Source organism: Galeopterus variegatus, unplaced genomic scaffold, assembly GCF_000696425.1.
Source record: "Galeopterus variegatus unplaced genomic scaffold, G_variegatus-3.0.2 Scaffold1884, whole genome shotgun sequence".
Classification (NCBI taxonomy): Eukaryota; Metazoa; Chordata; class Mammalia; order Dermoptera; family Cynocephalidae; genus Galeopterus; species Galeopterus variegatus.
The window spans coordinates 274094-294885 of record NW_007727995.1 but is presented as its reverse complement, the minus strand read 5'-3'; the positions used below and the strand labels follow the sequence as shown (position 1 = coordinate 294885).

Here is a 20792-nt window from a genome sequence, read left to right as displayed (position 1 = left end):
CTGGTCTCACCAAATAAACAAAGCATCCCAGCGAGATCGGGCTGAAGCCGGGGACGCCGGGGGTGCGCGAGGCGAGGTCCCCCCGCGGGTCTCCCGCGCCGCCCCGGCCTCTGGCGCCTGCACCTGCCCGCGAGTTTGCGGGCTGTGAGCGCTGAAGGAGATGCCCAGACTGGCCAGTTTTCGTCCTGAGCGCTTGGATCCGAACGACCCATGGCGTGCCAATCCTCTTCGACCCTTTCCTGCGGGTCTCCTGCTTTTAATAAACTAAACTAAAAGTTTGCTTTCGGGTTAAAGAAACGTCTTTCTAGTCTTTCCGCCCTGACTGACGCGGATTTTACGCATCCTCTTATACCCGCAGGGAATTGTCAATTCTGACTGTCGAGATCCATAGCGGGGCATCCGCGGGCGAGGTCCTGCAGGTGGTGGAGCCAAGGGATCAAGGAAATAGCAGCGATCGGCACACTCCAACCGTTCTGGACTGCCAGGCCCGCTCGCGGGGGAGGCTTGCAGCGGGTGGAGGGAAGGCTGTGGGCTGCGGGTTGCGGACTGGGGACCGCGAGAGCTGCACGCGAGGGTGGGGGACTAGGCGGGTTCCACCTTAAGAGCAGGGTCTGCGCGGAGGCTGCGGAGGCGCCCGGCACCTGCAGGGGGCGCTGCTACCCTGCGGTTCCGCCCGCGTCGGCGCGCGCCGCCGGTCTCGCAGCTCCCGGGCCTCGGTCCCTGGAGGGGGTGGGGACGCTGGGGGAGGAAGGGAGCGAGTGCAGCCGTTAGGTAAGGAACCCGAACCCTCCCGGATTGAGAAGCGGCCTCAGTGAGGCGTTTGCTGGAGGGAGCTTTCCATCATTCGGCTGCGAGAGGAAATGTGGGGAGGCGCCCTGCCCTACCCCCACCGCCTGCCTTCCTGCCTCCTCCACCTCCGCTCCCCGACCCCGACCGTGCTTCCCAGACCCTTTGTTCTCGAGCTTGGGAGCTGCGGAGTGGGGGTTCCCCGGGGAAGAGGTCCCCCCGCTCCACTCGGAGGAGAAGGGATTGTGGCCTCACCCCCCACTCTCAGCCCTCCCCAGCGGCGTCCCCTCGCCCCACGGCCCGTTCCCTCGCGTCCTGGTGCCTCCTTTCTCACTCGGCGGCCCCGGCTCCCGAGCGCCCGCTGCACGCCCGCCTCCCTGCCCACCTCTCCGCCACCTCCGAGGTCTCTGCGAAGAGGGTGGGAGAGGCAGGCGCGAGGGGAGGAGAAGCCACGCCGCCTTCCCCGCCCGGAGTATCCCCAGGGACCCTTTTAGGCCCCGACCCCTGGGACCCGCCGCAGAGGAAGGGCTTTCCCGGCGCCGCCCCCGCCGCGTCGCCCCGGGGCCCACGGGCTCACGGCCCGGCCCTGCGGTAGCGGGGGCACGGCGCGGCCTCTCACCGTCAGGACCCGAGACCCCCAGCTGGAGAGAAGGGGACACCGTAGTTCGCTCCCTGGGGAGGCTAATTGCAAACGAACGCCCCTTTCCTCCCCCCACCCCACCCTGTCCGGAGCCACCCGCGTCGCCTCTCCGCCGCGCGCGACCCGGGGACTCCGCGATTGTCTCTTCTTGAGGACAGTTACAGTTGCGTTCAGCTTAATTTCTTATTTGGGTGAAGGCGTCGCGGAGTGAAGCGAGGGGACGAGGGGACGGGGGGCAGAAGGGGAAGCTGGGGCGGGAAAGAGAGCAGAGAGGTGGGAGGACGTGGCCAAGGTGGCGACACCGTGAAGGGCCGGCGGAGTCTCGAATCCGAGTTCGCGAGGCGGGACTGCTGGGTCAGGCCCACGCTCCCGCCCTGGCGGCCGCAGCCCCCCGGCCGAGTGCCATCTACAGCCCACGCACCCGTGCCATCTACAGCTGGCGCCCGTGGAGGGGGCACCGCACGAACCGGGTCACAAAGTAGGTGCCCCCTCCCCGAGATGCGTCGCGGCCCCGGGGCCGTCAGCTCGAGGCTACCTGGAGCCCCCTCCGGCCTCTCGGCGTGACCCTGGTCCTCACTGGCTCGTGCAGAGCCGCGCTAGCAGTTCTCTCGGCAACGGGTTTCCCGGGACACACCCCGTCCCCACCCCCGAGAGCTGGCGGCCAGCTCGGGATGCCAGGCGGCCAGGCGGGCGCCCTGCCAAATTCCGCGTTCCTCTCCAGGAGACGCGGAGCTGCGTCCCAGGCTCGGGAAAGCCCGCAGTTCGGGTTTGGGACTCGCAAAGCCCCCCAAGGCGCCAGGGACGCCTCTGCAGGTTGAATTCCTGCTCCGTATCACTTCAATTTTAATTAATCTTTTAAAACACCGCTGTCACGTCGCTTGCAGAAAATTAATCAAACTTGAATCCTTGTTGCATAGCAAGAATTTCGATCCGAGTCTTTTAAAAAGGACTTGACTTTGCAAAGTCACGTCTTTTACAGTTCCCTCATTCCCCCTTAAGCAAGGGAAATATTGCAAAAGTCAAGACATGTTTGTTTGGTTCTTTCTGTCCTCCAAATGAAACTTTGCTTATTTCTGATCTTTATTTTCCTATCTTTGAACAAAAAATAACGAGATAAATTGCCTGCCTCTGTTAATTCAAAATATAATTACTTTGAATGATCTTTGTTTAAGAGCACAGATAAACTAAGATAATCTTAATTTTAATGTGACACGACCCCTATTTTTCCTTGTGAATAATGAGAATAAAGCAGTCATTAATTAATATCAAGATATCTCCATAGAAGATGGTGTCTGGTCACACTGAGACGCTGAAACATCAGTTGTATTAGTAATTGATACTGTATAATTGAACATGAAGATAGTCGTCTATTTTTAACCTCAAAGCTCAGAGTTTATTTGGTGATTACCGAGCTCCTAATAATTAATTTGTGTTCCTTCTACTGCGTAAATAATTCTTATGACTCTCAGTTCCCACGCAACACACAGACTTCTCATTAAAATCTACCCCTCAAAATGTGAGATTGTGAAGCTATATTGTGCAGCAATCTTTCTATTCCATAATTTATAGCATATATCCTCTTTTTGTATTTTTCTGTTAACATTCCCCTTTGCTGTAATTTACCTACTAAAAAATCTGAGAATATAAGTGTAATACTTTTTACCATTGCTTTTTCTTTCTGTGGCCTATTGGTTCAGTTTAATACATAATATTTAGGACTTGCAGTTTTTTTCAAGTTTCTAAGATTTGAGGATGAGTTCCATAGAAGAATCAAAATTTTCTGTATACTGAAGTTGCCATAGACTATACTTCCACCTAACATGCCACCCACATTATCTCACACTTTTCTGTTGTTAAAAATAGACTTTGCTCAAACACATTCCCTTTATTCAACATGAATTGAAGATCAGCTCTCACAATTTCTTGGGTTAGATTTGCATGTTAACACAACTTTTGACATATAAAAAAATATTTTCCCCCTAAGTAGTAGAGAAGTGTTCCAAATAATAATGGAAATTTGGACTCCAGCTTTAAGGAATCTAATTATTTCTTAGCATCAATTTGCTGATGATCCTCAGTTTTAACCAGTGGAGGGTGGTTATATTTTTCTCATACGTACAAAAAAAGCGCTCTCTATTTATTTCTCCAATAAGCTGTTTCCCCAAGTAAGTATAAAATAGTTTTATATCACACAAATATTCTTAGTACCTACACTCCCATACCCATGTACTTTACTTAATTGTCAGTGCTATTTCTAAAGTGTTGAAAAGTATATCAGCTTTCCATTTTTTTTATTTCCCCCTTAGTACAATTAAAACTTTTGGTCAATATATGATGGGGTAATTCCCTCCTCTTGGACTTTATATTTTCCCACTATAATTTAGGCTGAAATGGGATTAAAACAGGATCTGGAGTTCTAATCTTGGTTGATGTTTTGGTGTATTCACCGTAATGAGTCCTATTCCCCGGGGTCATGAAGCTCCCAAATGTCAATCAAGCAAACTGATTCAGAAATGCCATTGTTCTACTCCCACCTCACTCGCCTTCCTCTCATTTTATTTAACAATACCGGAGTTCTCTGATCAGTCATTCGGAATATGAGGCATTATCTGGGGAAAATTCACAAAGTGTCTTGATCTTTTCTTTGGGAGATACAGTAAAGGGGTTTCCGCAAAGCAGAAAGTGCTTGTTTATATTTCTGTCTTTAGACCGCACTATGCATCGAAAGAACTAATGAATACCGCTTGAAAGAAAATCATACCGTAAATCCGTCAAAAATGAATTCGTCCAGTTGAACGTTACATTTCTATTTTCGTGTTGGAAGCACCCTGATTTGTCACCGGAGAAGTATGACCGAGTCTGGGTCCAGTTGACATGCCCCCACTTTCAACCCCGTCCAGTTTACCCATTTGATAATACTGATGTGTTTAGTCTACACTAGTTAACTAAGAATTTATTTGGGGGCGAGGAAGAGCCAACCTTTGCCCCGGGAGCTCCACTTAGCCCACTCAGGTACGTCCGGGAGCCTCTACAACTCGCGTTTCCCAGTCGCAACCCTGGAGCTTCTATGCCTCCGGTCCCAGCTCTGGAACAATTCCCAAAGCCGAAGACGTCGAGCGTGTTACTGACTCCGAGCTACCCAAATTAATAATCAACTTAACTCATGGAGGCTTTGAGCCTTCACCCTCAGTTCCCTGAAGGTTCCCAGTGCGGAGCCCGGCTCCTGCGAGAACTTCCTTGGAGGGAGGCAGGCGTGCAGGGACGGATTTCATGGGAAAAGCTGTCGCTGACGTCTTCACCTAGAGGGCTGTGGGCAAGGAGGCACAAACCAACCCTCCTGTTTTGGGTTCTCATGTCGGGATTCATCGAGAATCGCGACAGCCGCTCAGGCGCTGGGTGCTCGCGTTTGCAGCACGCATCTCCAAACGCACGACCCCCGTGCGCCCCGCGCGTCCTCCTCCCACAGTTAGCGCAGAGGTGACAGGGAAAGCGACGGAGGTGGGGACAGGGGTGGAGCTGCTCTCTGGTGGGGCATGATCAATCACTTTAAAGTAAAGGGTTCAAAAGCTCCAAGCTCCGCTTTAGAGGGGAAAGGCAAAGCTTCCCGAGGCCTGCTTCTCTCTGCGACCCGCGGGTTCCCAGCAGCCGCGCACCCACGGGGGATCTCGGCCGCCGATTGCAGGAGCCATTTCCCCGGAACACCTTCTCAGGCCCGCGAGGCCGAGTGAAGTTTCCTCAGCTGCCAGGGAGCAGTTTGGTTCCCGTGGCAGGACCCGGCTCCCTAGGCACGAACGCGCTCCCCGCCCGCACGGCCCGGGGCGCGCGCTTTTCCCTTTCTCAGCAAGCGGGAAAGGCCTGTTCGCCGAGGCCTGCGGAGCGCCGGCGGCCAGCGCGGGGCCTCGGCGGAAACCCGAGCTCCCTGCGACCTGCTCTGCAAGAAGGGGCGGGGGAGAGCCCCAGCAAGCTGCCCCGGAGGTGGGCTGTGCGAATTCCTGAGAAAAGCCCCTCTGGAAAATAGCAAACCCTCCCAAAAGACGTGGCTCTGCTCCTCGACCACCCTACGGCCTTCCATCCTGTCCATCCTGTTCCCTCTGCACCACCCAGACCAAACCTTCACCTGCGACCTGGCCAGGGCCCTAACCCCCTCTCTGCTTCCCCACCACCACTTTTTAAGCTCCGTCTCTTCCCTGACCTTTCTGAGGCCCGGGCTAGGGGAGCCAGGGTGCTGCAGAGGAAATGAAATTGTTCTGGAGATTACCGTGGGGCTTTTGGCCAGAAGGGTTCCCCCCCCCCCTCTTTTTCTCATGCTTCCATGTTAAGTGCAAATTTGAATCTCCCTTCACAAGAATAGGCAAATTTTCTTGCTTATTTGCAGTTTTGCAAAGTTCTACACACAGATCAGTGAACCTTAAGACCCTTGTTCAGACTCATATTGTGGAGGTTTGTCAGGGTCCCTGGGCAGTGAGCGTACTGACAGGTGAATCCAGCAGCCCCAGGAGGAGCCCGACCTAACCCCAATACTTACAATAGGCCAGGGGCCCAAAGGCTCCCTACACAGCTTCAAGCAACAGGTATCCTACACCAGGGCAAGCCTTCAGGATCTCAGCACATAGGCCCTAAACTGTTCCTCAGTAACCTAGGACAGAGAGGACTCACCCACATGTCTTTCCCCCAGGAGATTCCTTCTCTCTAAATGTCCCCACAGTCACACAAGAACAGGAGCCTCTGCACTCTGCACCACCTGCCCAGACACAGCCAGGCCTTATTTCGACTTCGGTAGACCCTGACAGTGTAAGTCCATGGGTGCTTTCAACCTGCTTGTTCTTCTGACATGATTTAAAACAAAGAGAAGAAGAAGAAAGGAGCAGGAGGAAGAGGAGGCAAGATGGAGAATAAAAGATGGCCAAAGGGGATCAGAGGAAAATAGAATGATTCCTTTCTTATCCAAATGGCCACTAGCTCAGTCTTTCCCACACTCAAGAAGAGAGATAAATGGTTTCCATAACTAGCTTCTCAAAGTAACTTTTTTGAGTGATATTTTACTCCCGCACCTGACTGAACTCAAGCTACCTCTCTCCCCAACCTGAAGAGAGGAAGGAGCCATGCAGCTTTAGGGAGTAAACAGCTTTGTAGGGCATAATAGCCAGTCATCACTCCACAGAAAGCCTGGGAGACTCAAGCAGCAAGAATCTAAGTGCTCTGTTGCACAACCAATCTCAGCCTTAACCTAGCCTGGTCAGCCCAAATTAGATTCAAAAGAAATGGGGTGGCTTAGGATTTCTTCTCCTGCCTGGATCATTCCCTAGAAAGAAGATCCACATACCGAAATATGTCTAGTCTTTTGGACAATACCGCAAATTGGAGCTAGTCATCATTGTGATGACTAGGGTAAAAAAAAGACTAGAAGACTGATGGCAGAGGAGAGAGGAGAGAGCGAGCGAGCGGTATTTGCTTTTGCTCAACTCTACAATCCCAGCCTGACTCAGACTTTCTGAGTCCACCCTCTCTCAGACACCAGGGTAAAACAGAAATCAGCCTCTAGGTTATCAGAGGGAGTAGTGTGTGTTGGGGGCAGGGGGGTGGTGGAGCTAGTGTATAAGGAAAGATATAATGGGTAGGAAGAGATGTAGTAGAAGGAAAGGACTGAGCAGAACCACAGCCCACAGTCACTAAGAGGAACTCTTCCTCATTAAAGAAATCCTTTGTATGATGCTGCATTTCTTTCCCAGATTTGTAGCAGCTACACTGAAGGAGGAGGCAGCTGCAGTAGCTGATGCTGCTGCATGCAGGCATCCAGCAGTGTGTCCCTAGCAGCAGACTTGGTGTCCCCAGTGTGAAGAGCCCAGGCTTTGCCCATTAGGCTGTGACTGAAAACAATCCCCCCGCTCCAAGCAGCCTCCACAGTGACTACCCCAAATCCCTAAACAGATTCCTGGACTGAGAGAACACAGTTCATAGCATGAATGTCCAAGAGCTGGATTCGGTAGAAAAAAGAACAGAAAATCCCACCCTATTCTGAAATCACTAACGAAATCATGTGTGGTAGTGGGTATTTGTGCCTATATGTATGACAGTTTCATACTTTTGTCCTCAGAATGACATTTTAAAAATATTTCTGCCATACATATCACTAAAGGATGTTTTTATTCCTGCTATTGTGAATCAACCTTCTGTAAAACATATTGTGAATTTTCCCCTGGATTTTAATGAAAGAAGAATTGTGCAAAAGCAACTGCTTTGTCCCAGAACTAAAACAAAGAGTAATACACAGGAGAGGAGCAGCCTCTCCAAAATGCACTCTTCTCTGATTTGGCAGAGAAGCTCCTAGAGTGACCAGCCCATAATTGTGGTTGATATTTAATCCTCCTTGGTGCAAAGGCTCATCTTTTCACTATGCAGAAGCAACACTTAGATATGACTAACCTTTAGGGTTATATCCCAAAGTAGGAGTCCAAGGTTTACACTTGGATTGTCTAGGCCTCTTCTAACCTGAACAAAAAGGATGTGAAGAAAATCACATTTTTTCCCTTGCAACAAAGCATTCCTAATCACTTCAGCTTGTTGGTGAATTTTTATTCCCGTGTCCACTTGGGGTATTGAAATCGATTGCTGCAATATTTAATATATTACACTCCTAGGGTCATTGCTCTCCTAAGACTGAATTCTCTCCCTCATGCCCTCAACTCAGCCTGGCTTCTCTCCTCCCTCTCCCATCTGTCCGCGCCCTCTGTTTATCTGTCCACATAACGCTTTAATTCTCAGCCCAGCCCAGCCGGGCAACTTCACCTTAATTCTGCTTTCTTCTGGTATGGAAAATACTGAAAGCTCTAGGCAGCAGTGCACTTAAAAGGGAAAATGAGGAGCTCAGTAGATCGGAGAAAATTAACCTGCCACAAACAACCTCATTAAAGTACTGCCTACCAAGAGTTAAGAATTAATAGCAAAATGGATGGGGGAACAAACCCCTTGAGTGAAGAGACCTTAAACCTCTTTCCCTGAAAGGTGCATAATTTACAAGCGCAACCTAACATTCAGTTTTATTTCCCTTTCCTAGTGACCTGTCCCATAACCTTGTAATCCACTGTGGGGGCATTTTCTCTTTGGTTCCTTTCTTCTTTTTACACACCCACAGGTTTCCAAGTCCAAATACTTTCTGATATTTTTGGTTCAAAAATGCACTTAAATTGTTTGGAGCCTTTTAATTTAGAAAGACACTTTAAGAGACTCCTGGAATACCCTTTGGGAATTGTTAGATGATTTGAAGAGTGCCCTTAAAAGAATTGTGTTTGGATAGGAGGGGGGTAGGGGAATCATGCAGAAAGAAGCATGAAAAACCAGAGTGAGGACATTTTGTAGATTTAGTGTTCTGACTGATGGTACTGCGGTTTATTTTGCACATGAAGTTCAAATTTAAGTAAAGCCCACATATATGGGCTGTAAGTTGCTTTTCTAATGTTTTATTGGGCAGTGTATTCTATATTGGCATTTTATATGCATAATCTCATTTCAATGCAGAGCCGCATACTAAATCCTGGAGCAAGCAGATGAGAATGCTGTATGGATATTACACTCAATTTCATTGGCTTCAATGAGACTTCGCACATTGCGATTTCCATTGTAATGGCTTATCTTTGGCTAGAATTTTACACATTGACATGCTATTCCTTTGGCCAGGATCCTGAATGAAGAAACCGTGTCAATGGAACAGCCATAATGATTCCATTCACATTATAGCACGTAACTGGGATCAATGGTCCTAACAGTGTTTACAAGATTTCCTGCTTTTCTTTTTCTTAATAATTTTTTGCACTTTTTTTTCTCGAAGGAGATCACATTTAAATTCAGTCTTGGAGTATACACTAAAGTATTGGTTCAGAACAGGAAGAGATAGGAAATTCACAATCAGTATGCCAATTAATCTAGAAATCCTTCTGTTGTGTCAGGATATTATATGTAGCCCTCATGTGTGGTAGAATGGGATCCTATTCAGATAAACCAGCTAGAGACTGATACAAAGGACATGATCTTAGAAACCCTGGTAATCTCTCTAAGTCTATAAAATAAGTTATATTTCCCTCCATTTAAGTTCTACAAAATAAGTTGTGTTTTCCTCCAATTTAATAGTAATCAAATTAAAAACACAGACTGAAATGTATAAGATAATATGAAATGTTGATATTTTAGGGAAAGTATACATTTCAGAGGTAGCTTTTCTGAAGATAGCAGGAGTGCATAATTAATTTCCTAACTTACTTTTAAATTTATGGTCCATAAAGATGTAAAAGGATTTTTAAAAACACAAGGATTAATTAATTTTATTATAGATCCTATGACCAGCTAAACAATCGAACAATTTGAATGTTAGCCAAGCTCTAATGTTTCTTATTTAGGGGGGAAAAAGTACCACTTCTCTTTTTAAAATCAGATAAGAAACACCCTCATAGTAGTGATGTACACCCTTTTAACTCAATCATATATGTTTAAGGTTTTTTAAAAGTATTATTAACAGAAATAATAATTGGCTTTCTGAAGACAAATTTTTCACATGATGTATAACACTTGGAACAAAATTAAAAGCATCTCTTTACATTTGCATCTGGCAATGTACTCTATGCTAGAACCATAGCCATGTGTTTATGGAGTGGAGCTCTTCTGGTCTTGAGATACATGCTGTTTTTTATAGCTTAACCAGAATAGCTTAGCACATGCAGGACAAGAGGCTGGAAGCCCTGGCCCCTCACCCCAGCGAGGAAGCTCAGGATCACCATCACCACGGTCTCCCAGATGGCCTCTCTCAGCATTGGTTTTTAGTCTAGATCTTAACCTCTCTCCTCTTCTGGAGAAAATATTACTAAATATTGGTATTTCCCCATGTAGCCTTCACCTGAGTGCAAGAGTTGTAGGGGGAGATAAAGGGGAAAAACTGGAGGGTGAAAAAAGAGAAAATACAGGGAAAGGGGGAGAAAGAAAGGTAAATAAACTTGTTCATGGCAATTCCTACTATATCATGCAGGTTTTACTTTGAATGCGTATAACATCTACGCACCTGAAAGCTTAATCATCCACTGGTCTGTATATTTGGACCCAATGTAGAGGAAGAAAATTAACCTTTGACATTTGCACCTCTAAGGATGAGGGTATTCATTTGAAGGGAGTGAAAAAGAGACACATGAGAGAGAATGAATGTAAAATGTGCCTTTATTCCTGAGAGATCCAAGCATCTAGGCACTTTCAGGTCATTTCATAGACTGAACCCCTGTCTACCGACCAAGTTGCAGCCTGAAGATCTCTTATGTATTTGTGTCATATCTAACTTTCACAGGAAAGGGGGAGGGATGCTGCCTAAGCTTAGTGCAGTCTGTCTTCCACACTGTTTTTCCTTTCCACTGCTCATCGCTTATCAAAGGATCATGTTTTTCCTAGAGCTAACTTAAGCTGATCTTAAAGAGGGCAAGCACTAACCATGGAAGTCATATTCCAACCTTCTGATGCCCTACATGTGCTTCTCCAATAGCCCAGTGTCCAGGACAATTCTGAGTTTATTAGTTTGGTTTTTTGGTGGTTTTGGAGAAGAGGGCAGGCAGCCACTCAGATGGCTTTCCTACTGCTTCCCTTCCTTCCTTCTGTGCATCCGGGCTGGGGAGGGCCTCTGCAGCCTTGTGAGCAGTTGTTCTCTGCTAGGCTAGCAATATTTTAGGGTCTGAGTCTATTGACTGCTATGCCTTTTCCATCCCAAAAGGATCAAACATAAACATAGATGGCACTGATTAGATGAATAACTGTTTCTTACTGGAGAGCCTTTAGGCTGCCTGACACTATCTGTCTCCACCTTTTTCTGTCTTGTTTCAGTCATCTAACCTGAAGGAAGATACTGGCAGCAGGAGCTAAGGAATCGGGGATACCCTAACATCCTAGGTACTTGCGTTGTTTCTTCTAGAGATATTCTTTTCAGGCTACAGTACACAACACACACACACACACACACACACACAACTCATCTGCAGGCAGCAGGCTCTCCTAATTCTTTCGGAATCCCCCCCCCCAACGTCTCTGGCCTTAAATGTCCCTCATAACAAGGGGACAACCACTGCCCCTCCCCCCAGTTAGGCACCAGGCCCCACAGCCATGGCTCTAGCGGCAAAAGAATAGAGAGCTCGCTGTGCTGCAACCCAAACAGCTCTGGAAGAAGAAGTCGTGGGAGCCAAACTGTGGCACAGGAGACGACTGCACTCTGACCAGTAAAACATATAAGCAATGAGGCAAATGTTTTCAGAGCACCTACTATGGCACTGCTAAGTGCTTACTGTTAGGTCCTAGGAAAATAAGGAAAGGAGAATGGCAGTTAGCAAGTGTGAGAGGAGATCCGCTTGGAAGCCATTGACGAGGGTGTAACACCACACGTTTTGGGGTCGTGTTTTTCCAAGCAAACCGGAGTGATTTTTAGGGAAAGCCAAATATCCAGGATAAAAACATCCTGTTTTGAGAGGCAGAAGCCCTATCGCCTGCGAGTGAGTTCATCAGTCAGGAAAGGGGCTTGGGAGCTCAAGGCTTGAATTTGGTGAATTCGTGCAATTTGGAGTATTTCGACTTAGTATTGATCCCTAAACTCAATTTTTTTAAAACAGCCTCCATCGCAGAAGTACGGGTTGTGTTATCCCAGTATTTGCACGCATCGATTGGGCTAAAATAAAATACACCATATTCTCCTCAAAGAAGAGGCAGGGACAGTCACAAGAGGAATAGCAGAAAGTGCATAGTTAATATGGGTTGTACACGAATCCGCGAAACAAGTGCTTTAAACCCAGGGGGATTTCACGTAATAGCTAATTTGGTGAGAGCGAGAGTGCGCAAGCAGAGGGCCATCTTAGAAGGGTAGGAAGATAGCTGAATATAGGTTTTTCTGTCTGGAATTAACATTTCCTTGTGGTTTGCGTTAGCTAATGTCCACACCTTCGCGTACAGTCCACCTAACCCAGTTTTTTTTTTTTTTTTTTTTTTCCACCAGCGCAGACTTAAGAAAAAACTCTCTTCACTCTAGGTGCACTGCCAGAGCTCAGAGGCGGCTGCTGCTTTTCCCCCGACCTACCAGGTCCTAAGTCCCGGGAAAGGCCGCGGGGCCGAGCCCGGGGAGGCGTTCTCCGCCCGTCCTCTCCGGCCTGCAGGACCCGGCGGGCTCCTCTCTTTCCCCAAAGTTAATCCAATGAGCCCAGAGCCTGCCTGGTTGGGCCCATGCCCTTCTCGGGGCCCAACCGGCTGGAAAGGGAACTGGAGGAGATAAGAAAAAGGAGACAGGACTATTTTATCTTAGACTAAAGAAACTCTTTTCCTTGTTAAACACACAAACCCTTCCTCTTATTTCTTCTGTCTTCCGAGTCCATTTCAGGTTTCTAATGAGCAGAGACAGGAGTGTGCGTGAGTCAGCGCGTAAGAGCGAGAGAGCGAGACGAAGAGAGACAGGAAGAGAAAAAGAGAGGGAGAGAGCGCTTCAAACAAAAGACGAGGAGGCCCGGGCTGGGGCTGGAGCTCTCGCCGGAGCCTGCTCTGCCTGTGGACCCTCCAGCCCCCGGGCCCGGCCGGCATTCTCGGGGGTTCCGCAGGCCTGGCCGCACCGGCCTGAGCCCGTGCTCACGCGGCTGGAGAACTGGAGACAAAGCCCAAGATCCAATCCCACCGCGAGCCGGAGTCCGGGGCCGACCGGCCTGCGGTCGAGGCGCGACCCCCTGCGGGCTGCGACCCGAGAGGGAGCCCTGGCCCGCTCCGCCTCCCCGCGGCCCTCGCCGCCGGGGTCGCCCCGGCCCGCCCGGTTCCCCCCGCCGCACTCAGCCAGCTGCTCTCGGGGACCCGCGAGTCCAAAACACGCCTTCTCATTAATTAAAACCTGGAAAGCCTGGCCACCTTCTTCCCAGGCCCAGGCAGCATCTCCAGAGGTCGCCGCGGCGCTCTTGGCCGGCGTCGGCTTCCGCGCGGGGCCTCGGTGGCCGGGCGGCCATTTACTGCCCCCTGATTGCGCCGAGGACCAGGTTAGCTCATAAAGCCTTTCACACTCAACAATGGGGATTTTCTCAACAATTAACAAGAAACAACATAATAAAGCCATTTACAAAGACCTTGCTATTTACTATAAATTAGGCACTCTTTAAGAGACCAGTGCGTAATTTCACACACTTTACAACTGGGGCTGCATTTTAAACGCCCGGGAAAACAAGCTAGTTGCACTTTCCTGTGACCTGTCTGCGGTGCACCTCTGTTTCCCCTCGTCCCCACTAGCAGCTTTGTTTGCATTGCTGCACTCCAACCTCCCCAACCAAGGGTGGTTTTCCAGGTCACTGTCTCACGTTTCCCGTTTCCAGGTCATCATTCCCCTTGCAGATGCACTGAGAGGTTCCAAGGGACGGGAACCACGGCGCCAAAGCAAGCAAGCCGTGCCCCATCGCGTCTCTCCCACTGGGGAGTCCTGCCCGGCCCTGCCTGCGCCCCGCGCCCTCCCAACACCCAAGCCTCTGCTCTTGGGCCACTTCCCAGGAGGCGTTCACGGCCACGCGGGTCCAGTGGGCAGCCCCATCCCTTTGCCACTCGCGTCCCTCGCGCGCAGGGTGGAGGCCTTGGCCAGCCCTCGGCCCCAAGCAAAGAGCTGGGCCCCATTTGCCTGGGGAGGTGAGACGAGGCCTGGGCGAGAAGGTGAGAAATGGCAAGGCGGCGTGTGCGTGTGCGGAGGTGGGCGATGACTTCGCGACACACAAGAGCAGCGCAAAGGGGGAGGGAGGGGACGTTCCAGTCCCTGAGGGCCAGCTCCGGGGCGGGTGCGGAGGCCGGTCGCGCGACCTGCTGCCCCCTGCTCCCGGCAGGCCCGGCCACGAGGCCGCGCGAGAAGAGCTGGGATGTGGCCCGAGGGAGCGAGATCGTCACACACGCCGAGGAGAGCAAGATCTGAGCGGGAAAAAAAGTCACAAAGAAATTTGTTTGCCACCATGCAAAATGGCGGCACTTAAACATCTTTCTGGTGGCCCTGGTCGGGGAGTCCAGAGCTGCCCGGGGTCAGCGCGGTCCCCAGAGCTCAGCGGCCGGAGCAAGCGAAGGGGAAGGGACCCCGGAACCCTCTCGGCTCGAGGCCGGCCCTTCGCCCGCAGCCCTTGGCCCGCTCTGCAGTCCCCTGCCTTCCCTCCCAGGCCGCCAGGCCCAAGCCCGCGCCAGCAGCCCCCGGCCACTGACCCCTGTTTACAAACACAGCCTGGGGGCGGGGAGGGGCGGCCGGAGCGCGGGCTGGCGGGCTGGGGGGAGGCCGCGCGCCCCGGAGGACGCCACCAGCAGAGAGGGACGAGGAGTTGGTGCGAGAGAGCGGGCCCGGCAGCTGGAAAGGACTGAACGCCTTGTTTTTGAAACTGTCAATTCCCTCAACCCCTATTGTGAGGGCTTCATGCAAAACATCTCAGGCCTTTTAAAGTAGGAGCTTGTGAGGCCGCCACAGTTTGAAAAGGAGCGAGAAAGGAGCGGGGGCCTAGGGCATGGGCAAAGAATGATAGCTCCCCCCCCCTTTTTTTTTTTTCCAAAAAAGGGGGCCTTCCAAACAGGTAAAATGCAGCCCTCCCCCACCCCTAGATCTGCCCTCCGTCCCCACCCCCCAGGCTAGTTTGCAAAATGCCCTTTGGCCTAGGGAGCAAACCAAAACCGAAGCTAGCATTAAAAATAGTTTTTCCTTACAGGGAAGGGGAAAATCCTAGGGATGGCTGGGGTGACTGGGTGGACTCGCTAAGGTGGATGCCAATTTCCTGAGGTTAGTTGATGGGGAGCCTTTAATTTTTTTTTTTTTTTCTTCCTATTTTGGCCCTGGGAACTCCCCTCTATACACATCCATTTCAGCAGGAAGTTATTTTCAAGGTGAAGTAAAACTCACCACATTTTCTTTCTTTTGTAGATGCTAATGCTTTATTTTTAAAAATTTTATACCATGGAGGATTTGTTTTCTTTGAAAGAAAAAAATGCCTTTGAGGAATTAGTTTCTACATCTCTTCCTGCATGCAAACAAAATTATCATTTTCATATCAGCAGAAACTCCCAATTCTTATTGACTAGAACTTTTGAGGAATTTCTAAACCATTGAAAAGTCACCCAGACGCGGATAAGATAAAAGTCCACACACCAGCCCATCTAGTTTGTGTTATTGCTGTTTAGTGGTGGCTCCTTGTTGTTGATTTTCAAATAAACAACCATTATTGAGATTACTCCACTGTAATCAAGTAAGCCAGTAGAAAAGAACGCCCACTTTAAAAAGTAAATAGTTGAAAAAAAGCAAGCTGCATTTTTCTATAAAGGCAGATAACCTGACTGTGGCAGACAGAGTACACACATCTCTTAAAAAAATAATTAAATCTTCACAGTCTTATCAGGAAATAACTTTTATAGGAGACCAAAAAATAAGTTTGTTTCCCCAAAAAGTTAGAGAAAGAGGCTTTTCCTGCATTTTCCTCATGTCTGTGAGTGTTGAGCTTTAAACACAGGAATCAGTGACCCTGGAGCTATATAGAGCCTTAAAAAATTTTTTTTCTATTCCCTGAAAACATCTAAATGTAAAAATGTCATCTATCAATGGAGGTAACTTTTGTTTTCTTCTCAATAAGGCTTAACTTTTTGAACAAATGGGACATTTATAGCAGCTTAGAAAATGTAGATATTGTCATTAATCATAAAACAACCAAAATAAACTGTGCTGAGAATAATTCCCACAGCAGAATAGGAAAACAGCTAAGGGGCTACCAGGAATTGAAAGAATACCTTGTATTTGCAAGTCACTGCATACTATTGGGTACACTTTCCTGACAGAAGCCCCAACTCAGGTTTTGCTGTGGTTGGCTGGCTTATAGTAGTACTGTGGGGTGAAATCTGTGTTGACTATTTAATTTCTTTCCTTTTGATGGTATCACTCTGGAATGCCTCGGCCTCCATGCTGCTCATTCTCCAGCTCCTATAAACTGAAACTATTGATTCTCTGAGGGCTGGAGACCAAGTGTCAAAGCTGGAGGCTGATATTTTATGTCAGAAATTCCATAGGATATATTTGTTTTAAATTGTGCTTATTCCATCTTACGGTCCTCTCACACCTAAGAACTGTAGACTTGAAATATATTCTCAATTTATAATTTAGGAACAATGAATCCATAGCCAACAAGGACAGTACTAGTCTAAATGTAGTAGTCATCGTACTTTGAACTTTCTTAACTTAGCAGTAATTAAAGAGTAGAAATTACAGACTTCCAGTGTGTATGTCACACTTTTTACAGATTGATTTTTCAGGACAATTCACTGCACCTAAATTCCATATTGCCTTCCAAAGAGGAAAGAACTCAGACTAAGAAGTCAATTGTTCAGCTTTCTGGGGCTTCAGCTGTAACATGGACTTGTCTTTGGAATTATATACAAACATGAATTCAAGGATAACATCCCCAAATTTTCACTTTGACCATATCTACCATTCCAATAAAAAAGGATTCAATGAACCTACATCTGGCAACATTCAAGAAGGAAAGGAAGGGAGGCAGTTCAAAGCATCTGTTTACTCCATCCAAAAGTATTTGGATGCAGGTCTTCTCAGCCTCTGTCCTTTATAATAAGAGGAAAACCACAGAGCATATACAGCAGTTAGGACTGAGACCATTCAGATCTATCTGAAACATTTATAGACAAAAGGAAAATTTCAAAGAGAGTAGGAATTAAAAGGTTAAGAAGAAAAAAACAGACTGAATTTCCATGAGAAATAGTGACAAATTCACACAGTAAACATTTCATTGGTGTTTTGTTTTGCTTTGTGATTTATGATCTCTAGATGCAACCTCTTAGATTTAAGATAGCAAGGATGTGAGATACATAATTTGTCAGACTGAGGGTGGTGGTCCAAAAATTATTAGATTCAACTTTCATCAAAATAACTTATCTCTGCTTCATTTTCTTAAATCTGAAACTTTTCATACTTGATTTATAACAAGTTTATAAAGTTTTGTTGCTATTTAGGAAGAAATCCACCAGTGTTTTGCACAGAACCTGACTGGCCTCCTCACATAGTATTACAACAAAACACTACACCCAATAAATGCATTTCTTTCAGGCAAAAACATTACAAGTGAAAATATCAACAAAACCATCCATTACTATTAAACGTTTTTCAATTTGGAATAAGTAGAAATGTATGGAACCAGGAATTTTAAACAGTGTTTTTAATTGAAAATAAAGCTAAAGCATGCTTTTCAACAGTGCAAATTTCCATAATTTTGATTTACTGCTTCCATCATCACAACACAGTACACCAGCATGGCCCTTACCAAGGGCTAGACCCTAGCCATTTGCATGTTGAACTACTTTGATTTTAAGTGCAAATATAGACAGTCACCTCTGATTGTCACTTGCAGTAGAAACTCTCCTGCTCTATACACAGGATGGTCTGAAAACAGAAGTTTAGAGAGAGATGCAGAAAAAGTATAAGGTAATAAAATCTAAGTGCCTGAGTTCTGGTACCAAAAAGCCCTGAAATAACTGTTATTTTTCTTCTGGGGTATTAAAACTCCAACTCCTCATTTTCTTTTTCTTGGTTGTATTTACTGCTCTGTCACTATGAAGAGTTAGAAAATATCCTGCTATTAAGAGAAATATTTTAATTGTTTTGCAAGTTTGAAGAGTCATGTTCAGACCACAAGATAAGCAGGACAATAGTAAGAGTCACCTTATTCAAAACCTTTGGGTGAGAAAACAAAAAGGACTTTTCCAATTGCAAGGAGTGGCTATAAAAGTAAGATCACACCCTTTACCAAAATAAAAATAAAAACAAAAACATCCCATATTTATTTTACCCAGTATATATGAGGCAACTTTTACCAGCATTCAATCAGGATTCACACCCCAACCTTTCCACTAAAAAAAAAAAAAAAAAAAAAAAAAGTTAAGTGCAACTACTCTTGGAGAGGGAATGAGGGGAGTAAAAATAAGATACCCCACAAACAAGAGCTCCAGAAAATAACATTTTGGGCTCAGAAACTTCTTGCTACCTCACTGTGTAACCATGTAACCTCACAAACTTTCACTGAATTAACAGTTAAACTTTCAGGTCTGAAATCTAGTGCATAAACTTAATGGCTCATTGTAATATTTATTATTCAACCTTTTGACATTTATTTGTAGCAGTTGAATTGAGGTACCGGGTGCATTATTAGCACTGAAACAGTAAAGTGTTCCAGCTCTACCGTAATAACTGAGTTTTACTTGAGTCTTTAGCCTGAAGTAGTCTGTGGAATGTAAACCAACCCTTCTCCCACCCCGCCCCCACCCGACTCCAAAAAAAAAAAAAGAAAGAAAGAAAAAGAAAAAAAAAAAAGAACACAAAAACCCGCAATGGAAAAAAAGTAATCCGATTTCTGTCTTCAAAATGCCATAAACCAGGACTCCAAAGGGGGTGTAACACATTAATGGACTTGTACAAACCATCCTGTGCAGTTTACAACAAAAGGAAGGTAATACGGTTCAAGAAAATATCTTCCAAACACTTTTATGAATTAAATTTCCTGAATTTGTGACTAGGTGGAAGAGGTATTGCAGAACCGCCCAGCTGCCATTTCCATATAGGATGGGCCTTGTGAGGAGGTTGGGAATCCTTAGTGGTGTTTAAGGAATACGCCGGCCACAAATCCCCATCCTTCCCAATAATGAGTGATGGTGGACAAGGAAAATTTGCCATGAAATTAAATGGCCTTTTCACTGCTGATGCTACATTGCTGGCTACCTTTTTGCGTCTGTTTATAACTGTAAAATCATCCAGTGTTCCTTCATGTGTCTCAGTTTTACCTGTAGGACGAGGGCTTCTAGCTGATTTCAAATTTGGTTTGACTGGAGGTGTCTGAAGGACAGGACGCTTTCCCAGTACTAGTGTCCGGTAATTTTTTCTCACCCTGGCACCAAATTTATATTCCCCATCCTCAGGTTTTGGAGTACCTAAAGTGCATGAAAGGCCCTGACTCTGAGCCAGTAGATTTAAGGAAGGAGACTCTTTTCCAGGGCATGCAAAACCTTCCTTGGCTGTGGTTAACAAGGCGTCATCCTCTTTACTTTCAGTCACACTGTAAAACTCACCCTTTGTATCATTGCACTCGCACTTTAGCTTATTTGTAATAAGGTCAGGTTCATATTCTTCATTAGCACTACTGTCTTCTACTTTGATTTTTATATTGTGCAGAAATGGCAATGTCTTTTCGCCTGTGTCAGTGCACGGATTCTCGGCTTTAGTTGCTGCTGCTGCTGTTGCTGCTGCTGCTGCTGCATCCACTTCAGGATCAGTTTGCGAAGAGGGCAAATCCGTAGCAAATTCAAGACAATGAGGGATTTTGGAATCTTTTTCTGAATTTGCTGCTGCTCCTGAAGAATCGTTATTTAAGAACCTAGCAGCTAGTGTGTTGTTATCTGCACAGTGTGTAGTAGGAGTTGCTTGTAGGCATTTCCTAGCCTCTCGGAGTATTCTTTGTTGTGGAAATGCATTGTTTGTCTTTGGGCTAGGTGAAGAGGCCCCCTCTGCCAGGCAGTTAATTGTCAGGTCAGTTCTCTTTACAGTACTGGAAATTTCAGAGTGTGGGAATGTGATCTCAGATACCCTATCGTTCCTTATCTCTGTGAAACAACTCCCAAGGCTGGCCGGGCAGTACACCGGAGACGCTTTGGGGGCCCAGCTCTGCAGATTCCACTCCTCCGGCGACTCCGCTTTGACACTACTCTTGAGGTCGGGAAGTCTGCCGGCATCCTCGAAAGCAGCGGGTTTGGTTGCAGCCGCGGCAGAGGCCAGATGGTACAAGAAGTTGGCCTGCGCCTGCACGCTGGGAGGCTTGCAGAAGCTGGTGCGCCTGAAACGGATGCTCTGCACTGACACTTGGCTGGAGCCGGAGCTGGAGTCCGACTCCGTGGACGAGTCCTCCTCCTCCGAGCTGACTTCACTGGAATCCGAGGCCCCACTGCCCCCCTCCTCCTCTTCCTCCTCCTCTCCCTCCTCCTCTCCCTCCTCCTCCTCCTCTCCCTCCTCCTCCTCTTCTTCGGAGGACACAGAGTTGCTGGAGCTGGACAAACTGGAGCCAAAATCCGAGTCGTTGGCTGCATGGTCCGAGTAGGAGCTGGACTCGGAGTCGCTGCTGCAACTCTCGGGAAAGCTGCCCAGATGGGGTGGCGGCCGGTGGTGGTGAGGGGGGTGGTGGTTCTGCGGCGGCGGCTGGGCCCGGTGGTGGTGGTGGTGGTGGTGGTGATGGTGGTGGTGGTGGTGGTGGTGGGGAGGCGGGCAGAAGCCGTTGACCAGGTGAAACCTCTCCAGGCAAGTGGCCCCGGCAGCCGCCGCCGCCGCCGCCGCGGC

The 20792-nt window shown here is 47.8% G+C and overlaps 2 protein-coding genes across 2 annotated transcripts in view; both read right to left on the bottom strand.

The window, feature by feature from the left end:
* Positions 1-288: 288 nt before the first annotated feature.
* CASC10 (cancer susceptibility candidate 10) lies at positions 289-13857 on the bottom strand. Its single transcript, XM_008579440.1, is given in 5 exon segments — positions 289-503; positions 548-738; positions 12513-12691; positions 12957-13487; positions 13762-13857. Coding segments are annotated over 5 exon segments (1212 nt in total).
* Positions 13858-18953: 5096 nt separating this feature from the next.
* SKIDA1 (SKI/DACH domain containing 1) overlaps positions 18954-20792 on the bottom strand; it is a 2917-nt gene continuing 1078 nt past the window's right edge. The window contains exon 2 of the mRNA XM_008579438.1: positions 18954-20792. This exon is cut by the window's right edge and continues 13 nt beyond it. Within this exon, the coding sequence (XP_008577660.1) occupies positions 18954-20792 (1839 nt within the window).